The 21,546-nt window shown below is 45.4% G+C and overlaps 1 protein-coding gene across 3 annotated transcripts in view; it reads right to left on the bottom strand.

Annotated features, from left to right (window-relative positions):
• Window positions 1-4,062: 4,062 nt before the first annotated feature.
• The window catches only part of Cluap1 (clusterin associated protein 1), a 35,255-nt gene continuing 17,771 nt past the window's right edge, over window positions 4,063-21,546 (bottom strand). For all 3 annotated transcript variants that reach the window (XM_038326431.1, XM_038326430.1, XM_038326432.1), the window contains 6 exons: window positions 20,722-20,855; window positions 17,007-17,148; window positions 15,611-15,683; window positions 11,215-11,322; window positions 7,481-7,536; window positions 4,063-4,456 (listed from right to left, as the gene is read on the bottom strand). In XM_038326431.1, the coding sequence (XP_038182359.1) occupies window positions 4,307-4,456; window positions 7,481-7,536; window positions 11,215-11,322; window positions 15,611-15,683; window positions 17,007-17,148; window positions 20,722-20,855 (663 nt within the window). In that variant the 3' untranslated portion in view covers window positions 4,063-4,306. The remainder of the gene's footprint in view (window positions 4,457-7,480; window positions 7,537-11,214; window positions 11,323-15,610; window positions 15,684-17,006; window positions 17,149-20,721; window positions 20,856-21,546) is intronic.

Genomic DNA, 21,546 nt, shown 5'->3' with positions numbered 1-21,546 from the left:
TATCCACTTATGAGTGAGTACATACCATATTCATCTTTTTGGGTCTGGGTTACCTCACTCAGGATAGTGTTTTCTAATTCCATCCATTTGCATGCAAAGTTCAAGATGTAATTTTTTTTCTTTTTCTTTTTCTTTTTTTTTTTTGGTTTTTCAAGACAGGGTTTCTCTGCAGCGTTTTTAGAGCCTGTCCTGGACCTAGCACTTGTAGACCAGGCTGGCCTCGAACTCACAGAGATCCGCCTGCCTCAAGATGTAATTTTTTTTAACCGCTGAGTAGTATTCTAATGTATAAATCTGCCACACTTTCCTTATCCATTCTTCAGTTGAGGGGCATCTAGGTTGTTTCCAGGTCTGGCTATTACAAATAATGCTATGAACATAATTGAACGAATGCTTTTGTATTATGATTGAGCATCTTTTTGGTATATTCCCAAGAGTGGTATTGCTGGATCCTGAGGTAGGTTGATTCCCAATTTTCTGAGAAACCGCCATACTGATTTCCAAAGTGGTTGTACAAGTTTGCATTCCCACCAGCAATGGATGAGTGTTCCCCTTACTCCACATCCTCTCCAGCACAAGCTATTGTTAGTGTTTTTGATCTTAGCCATTCTGACAGGTGTAAAATGGTATCTCAGAGTTTTTTGATTTGTATTTCCCTGATAGCTAAGCAAGTTGAACATTTCTTTATCTTTTGGTCATTTGAAATTCTTCTGTTGAGAATTCTCTTTTTAGTTCAGAACCCCATTTTTTAACTGGGTTATTTAGAATTTTACTGTGTAATTTCTTGAGTTCTTTATATATTTTGGAGGTCAGTCCTTTGTCTGGCCACTGACTCACCTCTTCGGTCCCCTGAGTATTGGAGCAGGCTGTGTTTCAGGGCTCCATGGAGCTCACAGGCGAATAGGCCACACCTTGCTACTCTTACCTCAGACTTTTCTATCTGTTGGGGAAGACGCTCCGGTGGCTCCTCCAGCTTTACTGTTCCTGTCTGTTTTCTGCAGCACTGAAGTTGCCATCCACTCTGACAGCTCTCCGCTCTGGTTCTGGGTAGTCTGTGGATTTACCCCCCAAGGAAGTTTCCTCTTCCTCCCCACTTCTCCTCTCCCCTTTTCTTCACTCTTCCCTCTCTGCTCCCTTTCTCCCTCTGGTTTACTAGAATTTGAGAAGAATGTAGAGAGAAATGAACACATTCTACCCAAAGGTTTCTCTGGAAAGAAAGTTTGTGTATTTACAGCCACTACTAGACACCACTATGCAGATGCTGGGTATCACAGATTTCCAAAGAGCCTCCACCACTTGCTACTCCCACCTCCTGATTTGCTGTATCTTCTTAAACTGGGATGCCTCACCTCAAGGAACTTTTCAATACAACTGTCCCCAAAGCCTCTTCATCCCCCCAGCCTCTCTTCAGACTGGAGCAAGCTGGCCAACAAGCTTTAGTTACAGCATGCTGGGGTTACAGGTATGTGTAGTCACACTCAGATTTTTACTGTTATTGAGTCAGGGTCTCACTGAGTAGCCCTGGCTGACCTGGAACTTCCTGTGTAGACCAGGCTGGCCTTGAACTCCCAGAGATCAGCTCTTTAAAGGTGGGCAGTAGTGGGCCTGGCCACACTCAGCTTTTTTCTTTCTTTCTTTCTTTCTTTCTTTCTTTCTTTCTTTCTTTCTTTCTTTTCTTTCTCTTTCTTTCTTCCTTCCTTCCTTTCTTCTTTCTTTTCTCTCTCAAATATATTTATTTATTTATTTATGCAGTATCCTGCCTGTAGGCCAGAAAAGGGCACCAGATCTCATTATAGGTGGTTGCTGGGAATTGAACTCAGGACCTCTGGAAGAGCAGCCAGTGCTCTTAACCACTGAGCCATCTCTCCAGCCCCCCACACCCATATATATAGATTCTGCAGACCTAAACTTAGGTCCTCATGCTGGTGTAGAAAGTGACCACACTCACTGAGCCATCTCCCCAGCCAGTGTTTGAAGAGTAAAGTTAATTCTACTTGTCTCTTGCTTTCTTTTCACATGGACATATTTGAGTACCACTTTACCGAATTTGTTCGGGTTTATTTTTCAGATAAGAACCACGAATCAGTGCTGGTGCTTTCCCTTTCCAATGGCTCCTTCAGGACGACATTCAGGTGCAGGACAACTACCTGCATCGCTATACCATAGGCTAGCATCTTGTTAGACTTTAGACAAAGCTCCTTTAAGAAATAGCAGCTAGCCAGGCCATGGTGGCACATGCTTTTAATTCCAGCACTTGGGAGGTAGAGGCAGGCAGATCTCTGTGAGTTCAAGGCCAGCCTGGTCTTCAACAACTAGTTCCAAGACAGCTAGGGCTGTTACACACAAAAACCCTGTCTCAAAAAACAAAACAAAACAAAAAACATACAAAAATAAGAAAGAAAGAAAGAAAGAAAGACAGGGGGAGAGAGAGAGAGAGAGAGAGAGAGAGAGAGAGAGAGAGAGAGAGAGAGAGAGAGAGAGAGAGAGAAATAGCTAGTGGATAAGACATTAGCTGGGAAGGCATTTGCTGTTCAAGTACAAGGACCTGAGTCTGAATCCTCACAAAAACTACATAATCTGAAACTCATAAAACTACAAATCCTATATAAAACTCAGTGTAGTAAAGTGTGTCTGTAATGAGAGGTGGAGACTGGCCCCTTAAAAGTTTGTGGGCCAGCTGGCCTGCACTATGCTACAGTGAACAAGTGATTCTGCCTCAAAAAAGATGAAGAATGGAAACTGGCGAGAGGTTGTCCTCCACCTTCCACACATGAACATGGCATTGCACACCAGGAGTGGCGCACACCTGTTGTAAAGAGGAGCGCGGCCCCTTGTTCCGTTCCACCCGGCCTAGCTCAGTAGCTCAGTCCGTAGAGCATGAGACTCTTAATCTCAGGGTCGTGGGTTCGGGCCCCAAGTTGGGTGCCACTCTGTTGTACAGAGAGCGGGCTGGCCACATCCTGGCCGCCCCAGCTAGCTTATGCCTGAAATAATCACATGGAAATTTGTATTAATTAAATTGCTGCCTGGCCCATTAGCTCTAGCCTCTTACTGGCTAACTCTCACATCTTGATTAACCCATTTCTATTAATGTGTATTGCCACTTGACTGTGACTTACCGGCATGAGTCTAACCACCGTCCGTCTTGGGTAGGAGAAGCATGGCGTCTGCCACAATTCCCTTCTCTCCAGCATTCTGTTCTGTCTACTCCACCCACCTAATTTTCTACCCTATGAAAAGGCCAAGGCAGTCTCTTTATTTAACCAATGAAAGCAACACATAGAAAGAAGACCCTCCTATACCACACACCTTTAATCCCAGAATTCTAAGGCAGAGGCAGACGGACCTCTACAAGTTCAAGGCCAGACTGGTCTACATAGGAGCTCTAGGCCAGCCGGGGCTTCATAGTAAGTCCTTATGAAACAAATAAAACAAGAAACACCAACTGGGCTGAGGATAGACTTCAGTTTATATGATGTTTGCCATGCAAGCACGAGGGTCTGAGTGCAGTCTCCAAAACCCTCACAGAAATTCCAGGCACTGTGGATGTGTCCTCAAAATACTGGCTCTGGGAAGGTGGAGATAAGATGAATACATAGAGCAGACTGTCTAGTCAGTCTAGGCTAACCAGTGACCTCCCAGATCCCAAACAGACCCATCCCCACTCCCCAAAAAGGTGGGCAGTTCCTGAGGAACAACTGCAGAGGTTGTCTTCTGGCCTTCACACATACATGCATGCATATCAGCATAAGCATGTATACATGCTCACACATGAACATGTGAACATGTAACACTCATGTATACACACACACACACACACACACACACACACACACGTGGTGGGTGCCTGATAGTAGGAGTTGGCAGCAGTACGAGTTGGAGCTGCATTTGCTGAGACTGTCCAGCTAGTAGTTCCCATACAGCCCAGGCTGGGGACTGTAAAGGCGGCATGTCATTTGAAGTGAATCTGCCTCCCAGAAGAATACAACAAAACATTCATAACCTAGAGCCTTTCTGTGGCCTGAACATCAAGAAAAATTAAATAATAACAACAGCCAAGACTTACATGGTATCAGTTTATATTTCTCTTCAAAGCTTTTCTTGTGGATTTGATTACTTAGAGCACATGCATTTCCCAAGTGTTAGGAAATAAGACAAAAGAGTATCTTTATTGGGCTTTGTTTTGATAATGGTTATGCCCAGATGGTGTAGTGAACCAGATACATGTTACCTTTCCAGTCTGCTGATTTCCTGTTTACCTATATCTCTGAGGCTCTGAGTCTGCCTGGGTCCCCTGGCAAGAAGGTCAGAAGTCATTGTCACTCTCGTCCAGGGGCTCAGGTTTGCGGACCCGTCGACTGGGCTTAGCTGGCGAGAGAGCAATGCTTTCATCTTCCAAATCGTCGTCATCCTCTTCGTCGTCTTCCATGTCAATTTCACTGTCCTCTGAGTCCTCCTAAAGCAGAAAGAGGGCAACTGCAGCTGTGGTGCTGGCTCCCCACTGAATCTTGTCCTTGGAGGCCCCACTTCGTTCTCCAAGGGACAGTGCAATAACAGGGGAAGGTTGTGGGAACACAGCACACTGCCAGCTGGACAGCTCCACTAGACTGGGGATAGAACCAGTAACTCAAACACCAGCCTTTACCAGGGTTGTCAAGCAGGAGGTGGCTTTCCATGGATTTCTTGGGATACTCTTAGCTCATGCTGAGGAAACTAGGGCTGGATGGCTCCTGCAGTGTAGAGACCCAGCAGACAGTAGACAGCAAGACAGGCAGGAAAGGGAGGACGACTCCAGGAGGAGATGGGAAGCAGCGTACATGTGGTAAGAAGGCAAGGTGAGGGTGCCCTAGCTCCTTCACGCTTCGGATCCAGGGAGCACCAACTCCTCCGCTCCATGTATACCAAGATGGCTGGCCACCCAGTCTAGACTATTCCAAGTAGGACAGACACGTTAGAATTATCTTCTTTGAAGAGCTACCACTTTCTCTAGTTATCCTTCACTGTCTGCTTCTCTTCCAGAAGAAATCCCTGGGAAAGCCAGGCCTATGGTGGTACAAGCCTACAATGCCAGCACTCCAGAGGCTAAGGCAGGAGGATGACTATGAATTTGAGGCTAGTCTAAGCTACATAGAAAGACCTTGTTTCACATGAAAAAAATAAAGAATGAACTCCTTGAACAAATTGCTATACTCAAGTGTCCCCAAGTATATCCCTCCTGTTACATAAGCACAATGGGCTCTATCCCATAAGCCCAAACCTTATCAAGATGGAAAGGATGCCAATCTGGTGGGCTCCAAAGAGGTGGGAACCTCTGTCACCAACCCACTCTTCTTTCCTGAAGTCCTCTTCCCCATCTTCTATGCCAAACGTTCCACTGTGCCCTCTATCCTTAGCTCTGCATGGTACATTCCAACTCCTTTGCCCAATCCTCTTTAATTCTCTGACCTCTGCAAGACAGAGGTAGCTCAGGACTGCAGGCTTCCTCTTTTCTCTTCCTGCTCTCCAAACAGTGCAATCACATCTTTATCACGACTTCCATCTAAACATGGTTGGCTCCCAAGTTCCACTTCTGGCCCAGCCCTGATTCTTAAATTCCAAACTTTTCCTAATCTGCCCTCTAAGCCGCTTCAAGTCATCCCTGTCTCAGGAAGTTAAAACCACAGGCTTTCAGTTAGCTCCACCACCGAAGCATTCTGCATTTTCTTCATTACCCTGGTGCAATCAACTAACAAACAACATGGGTCCAGTCTCAGAAACACCAGATTCTGACTGCTTCTCAGTACTAACACCATTGTGGCCTTGGCTAGAACACCCTCCCCTCCAACATAGGCAGTTATACTTGGCACCTCAGTTTCTCCCTCCCTGGGCAGACAACTCCCCACATGGCCTGTCTCGCAGGTCCTGATGGCATCCTGCATGACTCTGCATCACCCGCTGTCTCTCACCACTCTTGTCAGTGCCGTCCATCTTGCTACCACCTCGCTGTAGGTGTCCACCCCTAGGCCCAGGGGCTCTGCCCACCTCAGATGGCTCACCCTTTCGCTCATACAGGTCTGCTTCAATTCCTCAACAGAGAGGCCTTGCCTGGACGTGTGAAGAGACCCGTCTCTGTCCCGAGACTACTTTATCTACTCGCTAATGCCCACAACTGTGGAACGTCTGCTGGACTGCTACTAGAACATGTGATCCCAAAGGCATGGACTGGTGTTCTCCCTGCTGCATCGGGACCTGACACGGACGGAACCCAGCTATTCATTGTGAACAGACACATAAAGTCAAGCCCGTGAACACAGTCTCCACGAAATTAGCAGAAGACCCAAGCCACTGCAGATGCATTCATTCTGAAGAGCATGCAAGCGAATAAAACAGAGCAGACACCACTTTCCCCGAAGCACCGGTTCTGCTAGGCCAGAACCAGGTGGACAGGACCTTATCAGGAGCCTCCTCTGTTAAAAGGAAGTTATTGTTGAGTGATTTCCCTGCCTCTCTATCGACTGGCCCTTGGAAATTCCAGGTACAAGTTTCTCTGTATCCTGCCCAGCAGGACGGGGGCCAGCTTGTTCCTGTGAATCTCAGCAAAACCGCGCTGTGGTACTTATCAGCCAAGCCTCATATGAGAGTGTACGTTCCTGCTCTGTCCCTGTGCAGGCCCCAGTGCCGTGCCCCAGACATAGGTCTGTAACTTACACTGGCCTGGGATTGGTGTCTCTCCAGTAACCTGTGCTACATGGGCCAAGCAACACTGCCAGGGACTGCAGCAGAGCAAGGGCACAGGAGCCGGCAGGGCATGCTCAGCCTGCCACCCTGAGAATCCCAGCTAAGGTCTCTACTCAGTTATCTGCTTGGTGGAGCTCAAGGCGCCAGCAGCCAGGCCTCTCTGAGGCCCTGGTCCAGGGAGAACACCTTTTCCCTGTTCCTGCTCCAGAGTCGTGGGCTGGTGCTGAAGAAAGGCCGGTGCTGGGCCCTGGCCCTGGCACTAGACTTCATTTCTAGGCTATGGTTTAGGGCCTGACGACTGCCCCGTTTTTCTCATCTTTGGTCTCTGTGTTTGACCCTCCTTAGTGTGGTAACAGAAGAGCCACTCTGTCTCTCTCACCACGGCATCTACTGAGAGGGCTTCTTGCCCAAGAGAGGAAGCATCACCTGCAGGAGGGGGCTCTGCTGACCCCGAACAGGCCAACACACACCAACAAACATGAGGCAAGAAATGAAAACCAACCTGCTTCCTGGAGCTGGGATTCTTGCATTTACCTAAGAGGGCTGGTGCTGCTTCCGTCTTTGGAAAGCGAGAATGGAAAGAAGAGTGAGAAGGTGGGAAAAAGGGCGAGCATTTGTGTGAAGTGACCAACAAGCAATCGGCAGTGTCACATTAAGGGATGTGTGGGAAAGGTCGTTTCTGACTGCTGCAGACCTGAGCTAATCTATCAGGACAGCCCCAAGACCAAGAGGCACAGGAGTGGAAGAAGGCATTGGGACTCACATCTTCATCAGAGTCTCCACCTTGCATTGTGCCCACGATGCGTTTGCTGGGCCTTCCTGAGAAAACAAAAACATGAATTATGAGATTCTTGGAAAATAAGGCAGGCAATGACATTTAAGACTTGCTTTCCCTTGGAAAACTGGGGAAATACTAAAGTACATACTAAAAAATGTACTTAAGTAAGCTCCAGCTAATTAGAATTACCAACAAATAATAATTTCCTGTAACTCCTACCCCTCTATTTTGAGAAAGAAACTCACTATAGAGATGAGGCTAGCCTTGAATTCTTGATCCTGCTGCAGCCTCTAGAGTGCAGCATTACAGGCTGTGCCGCCATGGCCAGCTCTGCAAATCTACCTAGACAGATTAAAAAAGGGCAATAAAATTCAGTGTGTGACAGTGTACATTTGTAATCTCAGCACTCAGGAGACTGAGGCAGGAGCATTACTGGGAATTCAAAGCTAGCTTGAGATACATGGTGAGCTGTACTATGTCTCAACAACAACAACAACAAAAGATCCTCATGGCTGGCAGGATGGTTCAGTCGGTACAGGTACTTGCCAGCAAACATAATGACCTGAGTTCAATCTGCAGAATGTACATGGTAGAAGGAAAAAAACTGAGTCCCAAAGGTTTTCTTTGGACATGTACCCATGTGTGCACATGTTTGTGCACACACACAAATGAATTAATAAAAATTTACATTAAAAAATTATACATAAAAGCTGGGGTATAAATAAGTAGTAGAACATTTGTCCATATACTTAAGGCCAGGGATTTAAACTCTAGCACCACAAAACAACCATGAACCAAGAATGCTTGTTTGTTTGAGACTGGGTTTCTCTGTAGCTTTGGAGCCTGTCCTGGAACTAGGTCTCAAACTCACAGAGATCCTCCTGCCTCTGCCTCCTGAGTGCTGAGATCAAAGGCGTGCGCCACCACTTCGCAACAATCAAGACTATTTTTAAAATATATCCTCTGAGTAGCTGAGGATACTGAGAGCTCCATTATTAGTTTACATGCAGCAGAACGTCCATAGTATCGGTTGAAAAAAATATTCTTCTTTTATGAAGCAGTGCCTCTTGTGCTTGAATCTAGGTCTAAGTTTCCAAGTGAAACTTAGGGCCCTTGCCATAGTTTTTGGAACTGGACTACATGATTTTGCTCTGCAAGTTCAGAACTTAAGCAGGGTTTGGAAGAATCATTGCCTTTCTCAGATTAACACTGAGTTGGCCACACACCTTTTTCTAGTATGGCTCCCCTCCATCAAGTGGGAAACATACCATAAACCTCTGCTTGTGTTATGAGGCTGTGAAAAGGGTGAAAGGTCACAAAAGAACCCACAGCAACTAATTACCCAACGGGAATCACACACAACAATGATGACCACTGGGCCCAGCATACATAGAACAGCTAACAACAAAAAATAACACAAAATGGTGAAAAGGTGATTACACCTCTGAAATTTATTAGGTGTAAACAACTCTCTACAGTCCCAACACTTCAGAGGCTGAGGCAGGAGGATTGTGAGTGGGATTCTAGTCTGAGTTACATAATGAGATCCTGCCTCAAAAGACCAAAAAAGTACCAACAGTAGTTGGGTGGTAGGCAAGAAATGTATTTAAAGGCCAATATAGGGCAACTGAGTAGCAATTGAAATTAGAGTTTATAGCTGGGCACGGTGGCACCTGCAATCCAAGCATTCAGGAGTCTTGTGGTATAAGGACTCTGAATTTGAGGCCATCCTGTGCATGACCTTGTACCAAAAAACAAAAATTAAAGTCTATTTAAAAAATAGAATATTTGTCATAAGAATCCCATTTGAAAGATGTGCACTAAAGAAATATTCACATACATGCAGAAAAAAGAATATACAAGAAAATGAGTGAAATTAAATATCTAACCCCCAACAATTAAGGTTACAGTTATGCAATGGGATGTGATATAGCCATCAGAAGGAACAGGCACATCTCTATTTACAGTCACTGTGACAGGCCCCGACCTTAGCACAACTGACTCCATGGTGGAAGTGCCATTTAGGCTGTAAACCTGGGCACACAGACAGAAACACCTGCCAAAACTAAAACAAAACAAAATCTAATTCATCAAAGTCCATAGTTATGTGAAAGTCTCTAAATGTCTAACCTTGCTTTTTGGCTTCTGTAGTTCTGCTTCTAAGCTCACCCTGAGGAAGGCTCAGTGCTACGCTGGGATCCTGAACACCCGTGTAGTTGCCGGCCACCTAGTAGACTTTCTATTGGCTTAAACCCATGTCCAAGCAGTCTCCTCTGGTTAATATCCCACAGCAGTTACAAGACATTTAATTTGGGTGTGAGTCTAGTGTATGTGTGCTACATATTCACGTGTGTGAGTGCATGAGTGTCTGTCTGTGCACATGCGCAGGCCAGGTTGATATCGGTGTCTTCCTAGATCACTCTCCATTTTTTTTTTTTTTGAGACAGGATTTCTCTGTGTGGCTCTGGCTGTCCTGGAACTCACTCTGTAGACCAGGCTGGCCTCGAACTCAAAAGATCTACCTGCCTCTGCTTCTTGGGTGCTGGGATCTAAGGTGTGGGCCACCACAACCCAATGAGTCAACAGTTTTAAAGAGAAAAAAATTTAGACAAATATTTGTGCCTTTATGTAAGAATATGTTTTCTGTTTTGTTTGTTTGTTTTTTGAGAAAGGGTGTCATCATGTGGCCCTGGCTGACCTGGAACTCACTATATAGACCCTGAAGGCCTCAAATTTAGAGATCTACCTGCCTCTGCCTCCCAAGTGCTGGAATTAAAGTTGTGTGCCACCACCACCCGGCTTCATATTATTTTTTTTGAGATGTGATTCAGTAAGACTGGCTGTCATCAAGCCTCAGTGATCTTCCTGCCTCCACTTCCCAGAACTAGGATTTCAGCCAGGCACTGCTTTCACATGGGCACTGGGAACCTGAGCCCATGTTTCTCACGCTTGCGCAGCAGGCGTTTTACTGACCGAGCCATCTCCCCGGTAATGTATTTAATTCTCAAAATAAAAGTAAGTTACAGAATTGTGCAACCTGGTCTTATTCAGGTTAAAGATTTTTCAGATGATCTTTTTACCTATGTTTGGTTTGGCAGTATGTGTGTATGTAAGTGCATCTTACATGTGCATGGGAAGTCAATGTGTAAGGACAAAGGACCCTCTAGGTTGAACTGGAACATGAGGAAGACCCCATTTTAAAATGTTCTTTACGAGAGGCACTCATGTGATTCCTTTACTGTGCTAATTCCTTGGCCACAGGGGATGTCACTGCACTGACCCCAAATGAGCATAACACAGAGTTCAGTTCCATAGGCCATTTCTGAGGTATCTGAGGGAAATTCCAGGCCACAAATGTGATCAGCTATTCCCAGGGCCACAGAGAAGAACATTACAGGTGCTGGGCATGGTGGTGTAAGCTGAATCCCAACACCTAGCAGGTAGAGCAGGAGGATGGGTTCAAGGTCATCTTGAGGTACGTTGTGAATTCACGGCCAGCTTAGCTATGTGAAATCGAGCAAAAGAACTGTTAGAGGCAATGACTACCAATGAGCAGTTTGCGAGAAGATCCAGAGGAACAAAATAAACTGAGGCTGCAGAAATGACTTAAGGGACCTGCACAGTCCCTGCGGATCTCGATGCTAAGCAGCACTCACCCGACTTCGCCCTTGGTGCTCTGAGGAACAGGCAACGGAGCTGGGAAACAGGAGTTACAGTACCTTGCATGAGCACTTCCATGGCGGTTCGAGGTTTAGACAGCCTTCTCTCCTCCAGCTCACTATCGGACTCATCGTCCTCTTGGATGTCTATGTCTGAGTCATCGTTACCTGGCAGGAACACCAGAAGGCAGAATGAAGGCTCAGCTCTTTCACTACAGTCAGAGATCTCCTGTCTACTAAGGTTTCAGTGCAAAAGCGGCTGCCTTTCTTAGCCCTTTTCATCTATTAGATCTTATGAGACCCTGGGTTTCCTCAGGTACTCAGTGAAGTGTTAGCGCAGATCACAACATGCTGTATTTACTTAGAGCAATTTTTTAAAGCAAAATGAATGTGGACCAGATGCCTTAAAAGCACTGGCAGGCTGAATTTTTCACAAACCGAGCAGCTGGCTGTCAAGGTAGCTGGAAGGCGTTGGTTAATGGGGTAAAGCCCTCTGTCCTGTGCCAGGCTGTTACTAACTCAAGAGCCTTGGCCTAGCAAAGATAAACAAGTGGAGCTGGATGAAAACGAACAAAGCAGGTGGGAGGTAAGGAGGGTTGGGCAGCGGAGTGGGCTGTCCTGAGACAGAGTGCTGAAGGGGCTAGCTCCCTGACATTCTTCACTGGGAAAGTTCTAGCATAAAGGCATACGCTGGGTGGAGTTAAGGCTCAGTGGTAGAGCATGCGCTTATCTTCTGCAAAGCTCTACAGCCAATCCCTAACACCACACACAGAGAACTAATTAGAAAAACTGTTCTAATGAAATTTTATTTGTTGGGGGGCGTTCAGTGCTATTTCAGTGCGGTCAGTTTTTTTTTTTTTTTTTTTTTTTTTGAGACATGGTTTCCCTGGAGCTTTGGAGCCTGTTCTGGAACTCTCTGTAGACCAGGCTGGCCTCAAACTCACAGAGATCCGCCTGCCTCTGCCTCCTGAATGCTGGGATTAAAGGTATGCACCACCACCACCTGGCCACGTTTTCTCTCCCCCGTCTTCTGTGTGTGTGCGGGGGTGGGGGGGAGGCTGTAGAGACCAGAAGAGGATGTTGGGATCCCTTGGAGCTGGAGTTAAAGGCAGTTGTGGGCTACCTGGTGTGGACACTGGAAAGTGAACTAGTGTCTTCTGGGAGAGCAGCAAGTTCTTAATCACTGAGTTAACCTCTCCAGCCCTGAAATTACTCTATATACATGATAGAAATACTTGTTTAGTCTTTGTGCCTGTAAGCCGAACATTTTCGAAAAAGAACCAACAGAGGGAGGCTAGAATGGGAAGAAAAAGCTCTCATTGCCACAGTGCCTTACTAAATAAACCCAGGGAGTGATGGCGGTTTGGAAGGAGGGACTTGGAGGGGTTTGCAGTTGCTGCTCTGACACTGATTTAGAAGTCAGCTTGGAAATCCAGCAGTTGTTGGTCTTCCAAAAGGCTTAGCTCTGTGCCTGTATCAGATAACTGTATTCACCTGTTAAGGGATACAGTGAAGGGAAGGTAACTTGTTTTCTTTAGTCAAAGAAAGAAGAGCTGTGTTCTTCAGCTCAGGAGGGAAAGCCTGGGAGCTGGTGACAGTGTCATAAAGAACATCCTTCAAGATCACCAACACAACTTGAAACAACATCTTCTAAAAGTCTTTATACAGAAAATTAATCCATATTAACATAATTTAGTAACTATAACACAAAATCACTGCTCAGTTCAGTTTCCCTCTTACTTCATCCATGAAAATTAGGATACTAAATGTTTACTCCACGCAGTATATAGATCAATTCACTATCCCACTGACTTCTGTCTTGACTGGCCTAGAACTAAAGCAGTAGGAGCTTCTTGGCTGGAAACACTTTTTAGGTTTTCTAAACCTGCGCTTAGAGGATTCCCAGAAGTCCCTGCTTGCTTTCTAGGGCTCTCTGAGAGAAGGTACAAAGGGAGACAAACGCAAACGGGGAAGGAGTTAGAAGACCAGGTGTATTGTCTTGACCACAGGAATGAAAACATCTCATAAAGAAAACAGAGAAAGAACAAGAGAAGTGAGTCAGAAGAGCGCAATTGTGTTGTGGTAGGAAGACCACACAACACAACACAACTATGGTGTGGCAGGAAGACCACACCACACAACACAACACAACTGTGTTGTGATAGGAAGACCACATAACACAGCACAATACAACTGTGTTGTGGTAGAAAGACCACAAAATGCAACTATGGTGTAGCAGGAAGACCACACAACACAACACAACTGTGGTATAGCAGGACGATCACAACTGTGTTGTGGTAGGAAGACCACACAATACAACTATGATGTAGCAGGAAGACACAAAACACAACTGTGGTGTAGCAGGAACACCACACAACACAATACAACACAACTGTGGTGTAGCAGAAACACCACACAACACAACACAACTGTGGTATAGCAGGAAGACATACAACACAACACAACACAACACATCTGTGGTGTAGCAGAAAACCACACCACACAAGACAACTGTGGTGTAGCAGGAACACACAACACGACTGTGGTGTAGCGGGAAGACCACACACTGCCATGGCTCCCAATGTTGAACTGATGCCCTGGCGTCACCCTGGTAAGCAATGTGAGCTCGTCATGAAGAGTACCTTTCCCAGAATCTAGGCCTCGTGTTTAGTACATTTTTCTATAGGCGAGAGGCTTGCTGAGCACTCTTGGATGACTGTGTATAGGGTTTGCCAACAAGCAAGTGGCCCCTTTATTGATACTGTATGCAACAATTGATTTTTCAGCTTGCCCTAAAATGGGACCATTCATACTACTAGAAACAATTTGTCTTTCATAATTATTGATTACATAGAATTCAAGCTAACTGAAACATTTAAACAGACAAAAATGTTAGAGGTATCATAAGAAATGGATATTAGTATGTTGAAGCAAACTTTATTATTATTATTGAAAAATAGACTCTAGTCTGGCAGTAGTGACACACGCCTTTAATCCCAGCACTCAGGAGACAGAGGCAGGTGGATCTCTGATTTTGAAGCCAGCCTGGTCTACAGAGTGAGTTCCAGGACAAAACCAAAACCAAATGCAAAAAAAAAAAAGCAAGCTGGGAAAGGACAAAGAGCCCCACATTGGAGCACCGGACTGAGCTCCCAAAGTTCTGATGAGGAGCGGATGGAGAGAGATCATGAGAAAGAAAGTCAGAACCATGAGGGATGTGTTCACCCACTGAGACGGCAGGACAGAACTAATGGGAGACCACCAAGTCCACTTGGAATGGGACTGATGGAACATGCGACCAAATCGGACTCTCTGAGGGTGGCTGATGGTGGAGGCTGACCGAGGAGCCAAGGACAATGGCGATGGGCTTGGTCTCTACGACATGGACGGGCTCTGTGTGAGCCTTGTCAGTTTGGTTGCTCACCTTCCTGGACCTGGGGGGAGTTGGGAGGACCTTGGACTCAACATAGTGTAGAGAACCCTGATGGCTGTTTGGCCTCAAGAGGGAGGGAGTGGGGGTGTGGGTGGAGGGGAGGGGAGGGAAGGGGGAGGAGGAGGGGAGGAGATGGCAATTTTTAATAAAAAATAAATAAACTGGAAAAGAAAAGCAAAACAAAACCCCCAAAAAACAAAATAGAAGAAAACAGATTCTTCTCTCATACAGTACATCCCAAGCACAGCTTTCCCTCCCTCCATTCCCTAGCTCCCTCTACCTCCCCATCCATCCCACCTTCATTCCCTCTTCAGAAAAAAGCAGGTCTCCAAGAGCCAAACAGGACACAACAAGACAGACACAAGACAAGGGGAAAGCCCTCATATCAAGGCTGGACAAGACAACCCAGGAGGAAAGAGTGACTCAAGAGCAGGCAAAAGAGTAAGAGATACACCCAACTCCCACTGTTAGGAGTCTCACAAAACACCAAACTACAGTCATAACATATGACATATATGCAGGACCTGGTTCAGACCCATGCAAGCCCCGTGTCTGCCATTTCAGTCTTTGTGAGAAGCAAGTTGTTGAGTAAAACTCAAATGGTACCTGATATAAAAGCTGTGAGAAAATTGCTTTTAGAAAATTTTTTTTTGCATTTCTAGTCAACAATGACAGATTTGCTAGTGTTTAAGAGGGCCAATTACATCTATTGTTCTTATCACAATAAAAAATTTGAGAGAAAAAATTTAAAAAATATATATTTTTAAATGTAACTCTGCCAGAGAAATACAACTTATTGCATACCTCCCACACAACCTGCTGACCTGAGTTTAATTCTCAGGAAGGAGAAAGAACCAATCACAAAGCTGACCTTAGTGTGCTCCAGGGCATTCCCACAGCCGCAACTGCACACTTGGTACATGAGTGCACATGCACACACACCCCACACACACTGGATAAAAACCGTAAACACACAGTAACTTTCTCAAAGCTGAAAACACTAGTCAGAACAAATGGCCTTACTTCCACTCTTGAGAAGCCGCTTTTCCTCCTCCTTTAGCTTATTCTGCATGAGACGGAGAGTATTTTCAGCTTCCTGTGAAGGAGAACGCCCAGATTCAGAATGGTGACCTTTAGTAGACAATCTGATTCTTCACCACTGTGTGAATACTGCAGCGTTTGTCATACAAACCAAACAAATACGACCTTAGGAGGTTGCTTAAGGAGACTGCAGAGATGGCTCTGTGGTTTAGGGCACTGGGTGCTCTTCCAGAAGACCCTGGATCAATTCCTTGCACTTATACAGTGGCTCACAACCATCTGTAACACCAATGCAGGGAATCTGATGTCTTCTTTTGGCCTATGTGCATATGGTGCACAGACATATATATAGGCAAAATGCCAATACACAAAACAGACATTCATAAATCTTTAAAATAGTTTTAAGAAGCTTGCATAGGCAACCTGTGAGGTCCCTAAAGCTGTGCTCTTCCTCTGCCACCTACCTAGCAGCCTGTGGGAATGGCCCAGGCATCTGATGCTCTGGCCCCATCCCTCCTCTCACTACCACTTAACTCTGAAAGAAACGAGGGCACAGCAGAAACCACCACGTGTGCCTGCAAGGGCAGCGGGCACAGGAAATGCTCCTAACACCGACAGGCAAGCTTTCTGCTCAGAACAAAAGAAAGCAGAACTCCCTCCATGTTTCGGCCTGTGCTGTATCACTACTCCAGTCTAAAGGTGCTAATGGGCAGGTCAGGAGGGCAAGACAACAAGGAAATGCTGCCCGGAGTTCCTGGTGCACAGCTAGAAGCAGGCAGAATGTCAGGTATGTTGTCAAAAGGAGCCCTGATTAAGCTAGGCATGGCGCCATGTATGTTATAGTCCCTGCACTTAGGAGGCTGGAGCAAGAGGCTGGTCTGGGCTATCTCCCCAGCCCCCAAAGAGGCAAGTTTTGGATTCAAATGTAGACTCTGCCTCAATATGTAAGGCAGAGAAGGGAAGATACCAGATGTAAATTTCTGGCCTCCATATGCACATGCACCCATACGCATGTGAAAATGAACATCCATGTATGTATACACAGAACACATAAACATGTACACAAACAAAACACCAATGAAGCTAAACAACTGGCTTTTAAATTTTGTTTGGTATTCTAAGCATTAAAAAAACACCCTTGGATCAGGCATGGGAAAGATCAAAGCAAACACGGGCCCTTCCAGATAACCGCACAAGTAACAGTGGACCCACGTCCACTTCTCACTGCCCAAACCCTGATAACACATCAAATATCTGACAACCAAGAATGCATGCGGTGCAGCCAGCTAAACAGAAGAACTACTGGAGGAGTCTGTAGACCTGTAGTCCATACCATATGTACAAACTGACAAGGCTCAGAGCACAGACCAACACTCACTTCAAACCTCTCCTGCTCCATCCGGTGATGATCCTCAAGTTGCTGCTCCAGGTAAGCCAAGTTCCGGAATTTCTCTAGATAAATGTCGTACTGCTTCTGCAGCTCCTCCTCAGTTTTCTCATACTCGTCCATGAAGGCCGGCCTGAAAGGAGCAACGGAATGAGAGTGAGCTAATAGCTACTGTCGTCTGTCATCCATAGTTCCTCCCACTGCAGCTGAGATGGCCCTCCACTCTGACCACCTTCCTCTCTACCCACCAAATGAAGCTTTGCTTTTAATCATGTGTTCTTTATAACCTGCACTCCCAAAAAACTGAAAGTAGGAGAATTAAGTAAAAAATTAGTTATAAACCATCAACTACATGCATTGGATGTAACACACATTCTCCCCCCCCCCCTTTTTTTTTTGGTTTTTCGAGACAGGGTTTCTCTGCAGCTTTTTTAGAGCCTGTCCTGGACCTAGCTCTTGTAGACCAGGCTGGCCTCGAACTCACAGAGATCCGCCTGCCTCTGCCTCCCGAGTGCTGGGATTAAAGGCATGCGCTACCACCGCCCGGCTCTCCCCCCTTTTTGTTTTTAAAGATAGGGTCTCATGTAGCCTAGGCTATTCCTGAACTCATGAATTCCTGATCAGTTTCCTGAGTTCTGGGATTTCACATGTGAGTTACCATGTTAAGCCCCTTCCAGATTTCCCCAAATATAAAGATAGAAATGTGTGTGTGTGTGTGTGTGTGTGTGTGTGTGTGTGTGTGTACTTTGGAGATGGGATTTTACTGTATAGCTCTGACTGGTCTGGAACTCACAAAGATCTGTCTACCTCTGTCTTCCAATTACTGGTATTAGAGGCATGTATCATTATGACACCCAATCAGGAAAGTATAGTCTTGATAAAAATTAAAAAGTAAATCTATTAGCAGTAGTTTTGTGGATTTCATATCAATTGATTACAGGGTCTAATAGGGTTAATACAGTCATGTGCCATACACATTTATCAAAATCAGTTATTTATTTAGTTAGTTTTTCAAGGCAGGGTTTCTCTGTGTAGCTCTGGCTGTCCTGGAACTCGCTTTGTAGACCAGGCTGGTCTCAAACTCACCGAGATCTGCCTGCCTCTGCCTTCCAAGTGCTATGATTAAAGGCGTGTGCCACTACTGCCTGGCTCAAAAATCAGTAAATTAAATATATGCATGATCTTAGTTGGTATAATACTCTACTATGGATATGATAAAATGTAGTCTTCCAAATAGGTAAATAGGCTACTGCAAATCTTAGCTGTTTTAAAACAAAACAAAATTTAAAACCTGCAACATAAAGCTTAATTTCAACTGGTTAGCTAAATTTTCTTTTTTTTTTCCTCTTAGTATTAATTTTCCCTTCTCTTTCTCTTTCTTTCCTCCCTGCTCCCCCATGTGCCGGAATTACAGGTATGTATAATCATGTCTGGCTTTGTTGCTGATCTTAATGGGAATACTCTGCTCTTAAAAAATACGAGGGGTAAGATATCTTAGCAATTCAGGGAACTGGCTGCTCTTCCAGTGATAATGGTTCAGTTCCCACCACCCGCCTGGTAGCTCATAATCTGCAACTTTAGTTCAGTGGGCTCTGAAACCTTCTGCCAGATTCTACACCAGGCATGCACACAGTACACAGGTATACATGCAGGCTAAATGTTCATACACATACATTTTTAAAAATGAGAATTAGCTGTAGAGGTATGTGCCTATAGTCCCATCTCCTCTGGTGGCTGAGGTGCTAAGATACCCTTTAGTCCAGGAGTTGGGAGACTGAAACAGTTTCTCCCCTCAAAATCTTTTATTGAAAAATCCAAGGCATACACTGCATCTCTTTTCAGAAAAGCTGCTTCTCCTATGGATGGAGGCTGTGGACACCTCCTTCCACCTGAGCTGAGTATGTTCTCCTCTCAGATTTAAGTTCCCCTGATACATCACAGCCTGGATTTGGGTTAAGCTCTTGGCACCAGTGTCCTAGTAGGAATGCTGGATGTCAGCAACCAAGTAAGGCACAGACTTATGGCTAGATGTTTGTCCTATACATTTCCCCAAATTCCTTGGGTCACTTTTGATTTTGTCAGTTTAACTGGAATATCAGTTCTGGCTTCTGAGATGCTTATTCACGGCATCAAGAGAACACATGCCAGTCAGGCGGTGGCGCACACCTTTAATCCCAGCACTCAGGAGGCAGAGGCAGGAGGATCTCTGTGAGTTCGAGGCCAGCCTGGTCTACAGAGTGAGATCCAGGGCAGCTAGGGCTGTTACACAGAGAAACCTGTCTTGAACTCCCTCCCCCCAAAGTAGAGAGCACACATCTAAAATATGGGACTTTTTCACTCTCACGACTTTGGGAACCACCCTTGTGCAGGGCCATGCTAATCCTATTGTTCCATTTTAGTGCACGTGCTTCCCAAGCAAACCCGAGTGGTTTCTAGAACGACACAAGGAGTCCCTAGGGAATGCGGTGTGGGAATGGAAATGGCCCCCACAGCCTCATATATTTGGATACTTGGTCCCTAGTTGGTGAGACTGTTTGGGAAGGATTAGGAGGTGTGGAAGGATTAGTCACTGGGGGCAAGCGCTGAGGTTTCAAAAGACTTATTCTATTCCCAGTGTGTTCTCTTTCTCCTCCTTGTGGATCAAGATGTGAATTCTCAGCTGTTTCTGCTGCCATTACTTTGTTCCATCATGGACTCTGAAACTGTCAACCCAGTTAATGCTTTCTTCCATAAGTTAACTCGGTCATGGTCACTTTTGTCACAGCAGTGGAAAAGTAAGACAGAGGATGAAATAAGAGAGGGAAAGAGAGCATTAATCTTTTAAACTAGAACAAAACAACTTATCTATTAAAAAGGACTTTCAGGGTGTGGTGGCACACACCTTTAATCCCAGCACTTGGGAAGCAGAGGCAGGCAAACCTCTGTGATCAAGAGGCTAGCCTGGTCTACAGAATGAGTTCTAAGACAGCCAGAGATACATAGTGAGACCCTGTTTTGAAAACATAAACAAACGAACATGATTTAGGGTTTAACTAGAATGAATTAAGCTTTAAAGATGACTCTGTTAGTGAGTCCTCGTGGCAGTGATTTCAGCAGCAGAAAGAACAAGTCCTTGGCATGAATGGGAGGGGTCTTGGTGCCTACTGTTTGCCAGTGCTCACTCCCAAGACTGTGAAAAGAAAAGCAAAAACCACTGAGGCCAAGGAGGGAAGACACAAACCAAGTATAGGGAAGAGCACAAAGAAAATATGAGGAATACATAAAGGTTCCCACTGCCATAGGCAACGCTCTGGGCCACTATTACACTTCTCTATTCCCCAGACCCGTTTTTCCACTGAGTCAGTCATAAGAAAGATAAACTGATGACAGGTGAGGGATCATCAAAGTGAAAAGTCTAAAATCTATTCAAACCAAAAGATGGATGTATGCTCTGTTTCAATGTAATTTATGACAAGATTTTAGAAGGCCAAGCCTGGTACAACTCCCACCATTTGGGTTTACTTTGTCTTATGTTCCAAGACGGCACAAAAACTTTCAAGAGGGCTCCAGGGTTCAGCCACGCTGCAGACATACTGAAGGCAGTACAGAGAGTGAGCGACTGTAGCACAGGTGGTGAAGGAATTGTGACTCTCTGTGCATGAGGCTGCTTTTTGGTGCTTTCAGGCTTTTCCCACTTTCACAGACACCCGCTACTCACGCACTCTACCTGACGCTCTGCAGGGTCTGAAGTCGCTTCCGATTTCTTTCCAGTTCTAATTTTCTCTTCTCAATTTTGGCTTCTAAGTTAGCTTCATCAGAGGCCACGTTATTGAGCAGGTCTTTAGTCTTCTGAACCTGTGCCTACATTGAATAGGAAATTTAGTGAGATAAAGTGCCAGGGAGGACTGTCACCTGACTCTGGGCACAGGACTCCTTAATATGTTGAGCAAAGCAACATCACACAGACCATATGCAAAAGCAAACCAACAGAACACTTCCCTCCCTGACTGCAACTTATCTAACAATTTCCAGAGTCAGGAGTGAGAGGAGGATGATCCAGAGGAAAAAAATTACAATTCTTTTCATAAAAAGTGGGTGTTTTGTCCATGGAAGCAAGCAAAAGTGGAAAAAAAGAATGTCCTAATAAAGACGAGAGGCCTAGGATCTGTGTCCAACCTGCTTGGTTAGGACTAGGCACTGACCAATTTGTACTACCAGCCTGCTTTCACTTGGGCAGCTCCCTAGTTACAAACTACCAACTTAGGGAACAGACACACACAAAGACACACATACTGACACACACACACAGACACACCCAGACACAAACACACACACAGACACAGACAGACAGACAGACAGAGACACATACACAGACAGACACACACACACACAGACACACACACAGACACATAGATGCATAGATATACAGACAGACACATATAGACACATAGACACACAGATAAACAGACAGACACAGACAGACAGACACACACAGAGACACACATATACAGACAAACAGACACAGACACACACATAGAGACACACAGATATA

Source organism: Arvicola amphibius, chromosome 4 (genome assembly GCF_903992535.2).
Source record: "Arvicola amphibius chromosome 4, mArvAmp1.2, whole genome shotgun sequence".
In the NCBI taxonomy this organism is placed as follows: domain Eukaryota; kingdom Metazoa; phylum Chordata; class Mammalia; order Rodentia; family Cricetidae; genus Arvicola; species Arvicola amphibius.
This window is presented reverse-complemented; position numbering and strand designations above follow the sequence as displayed.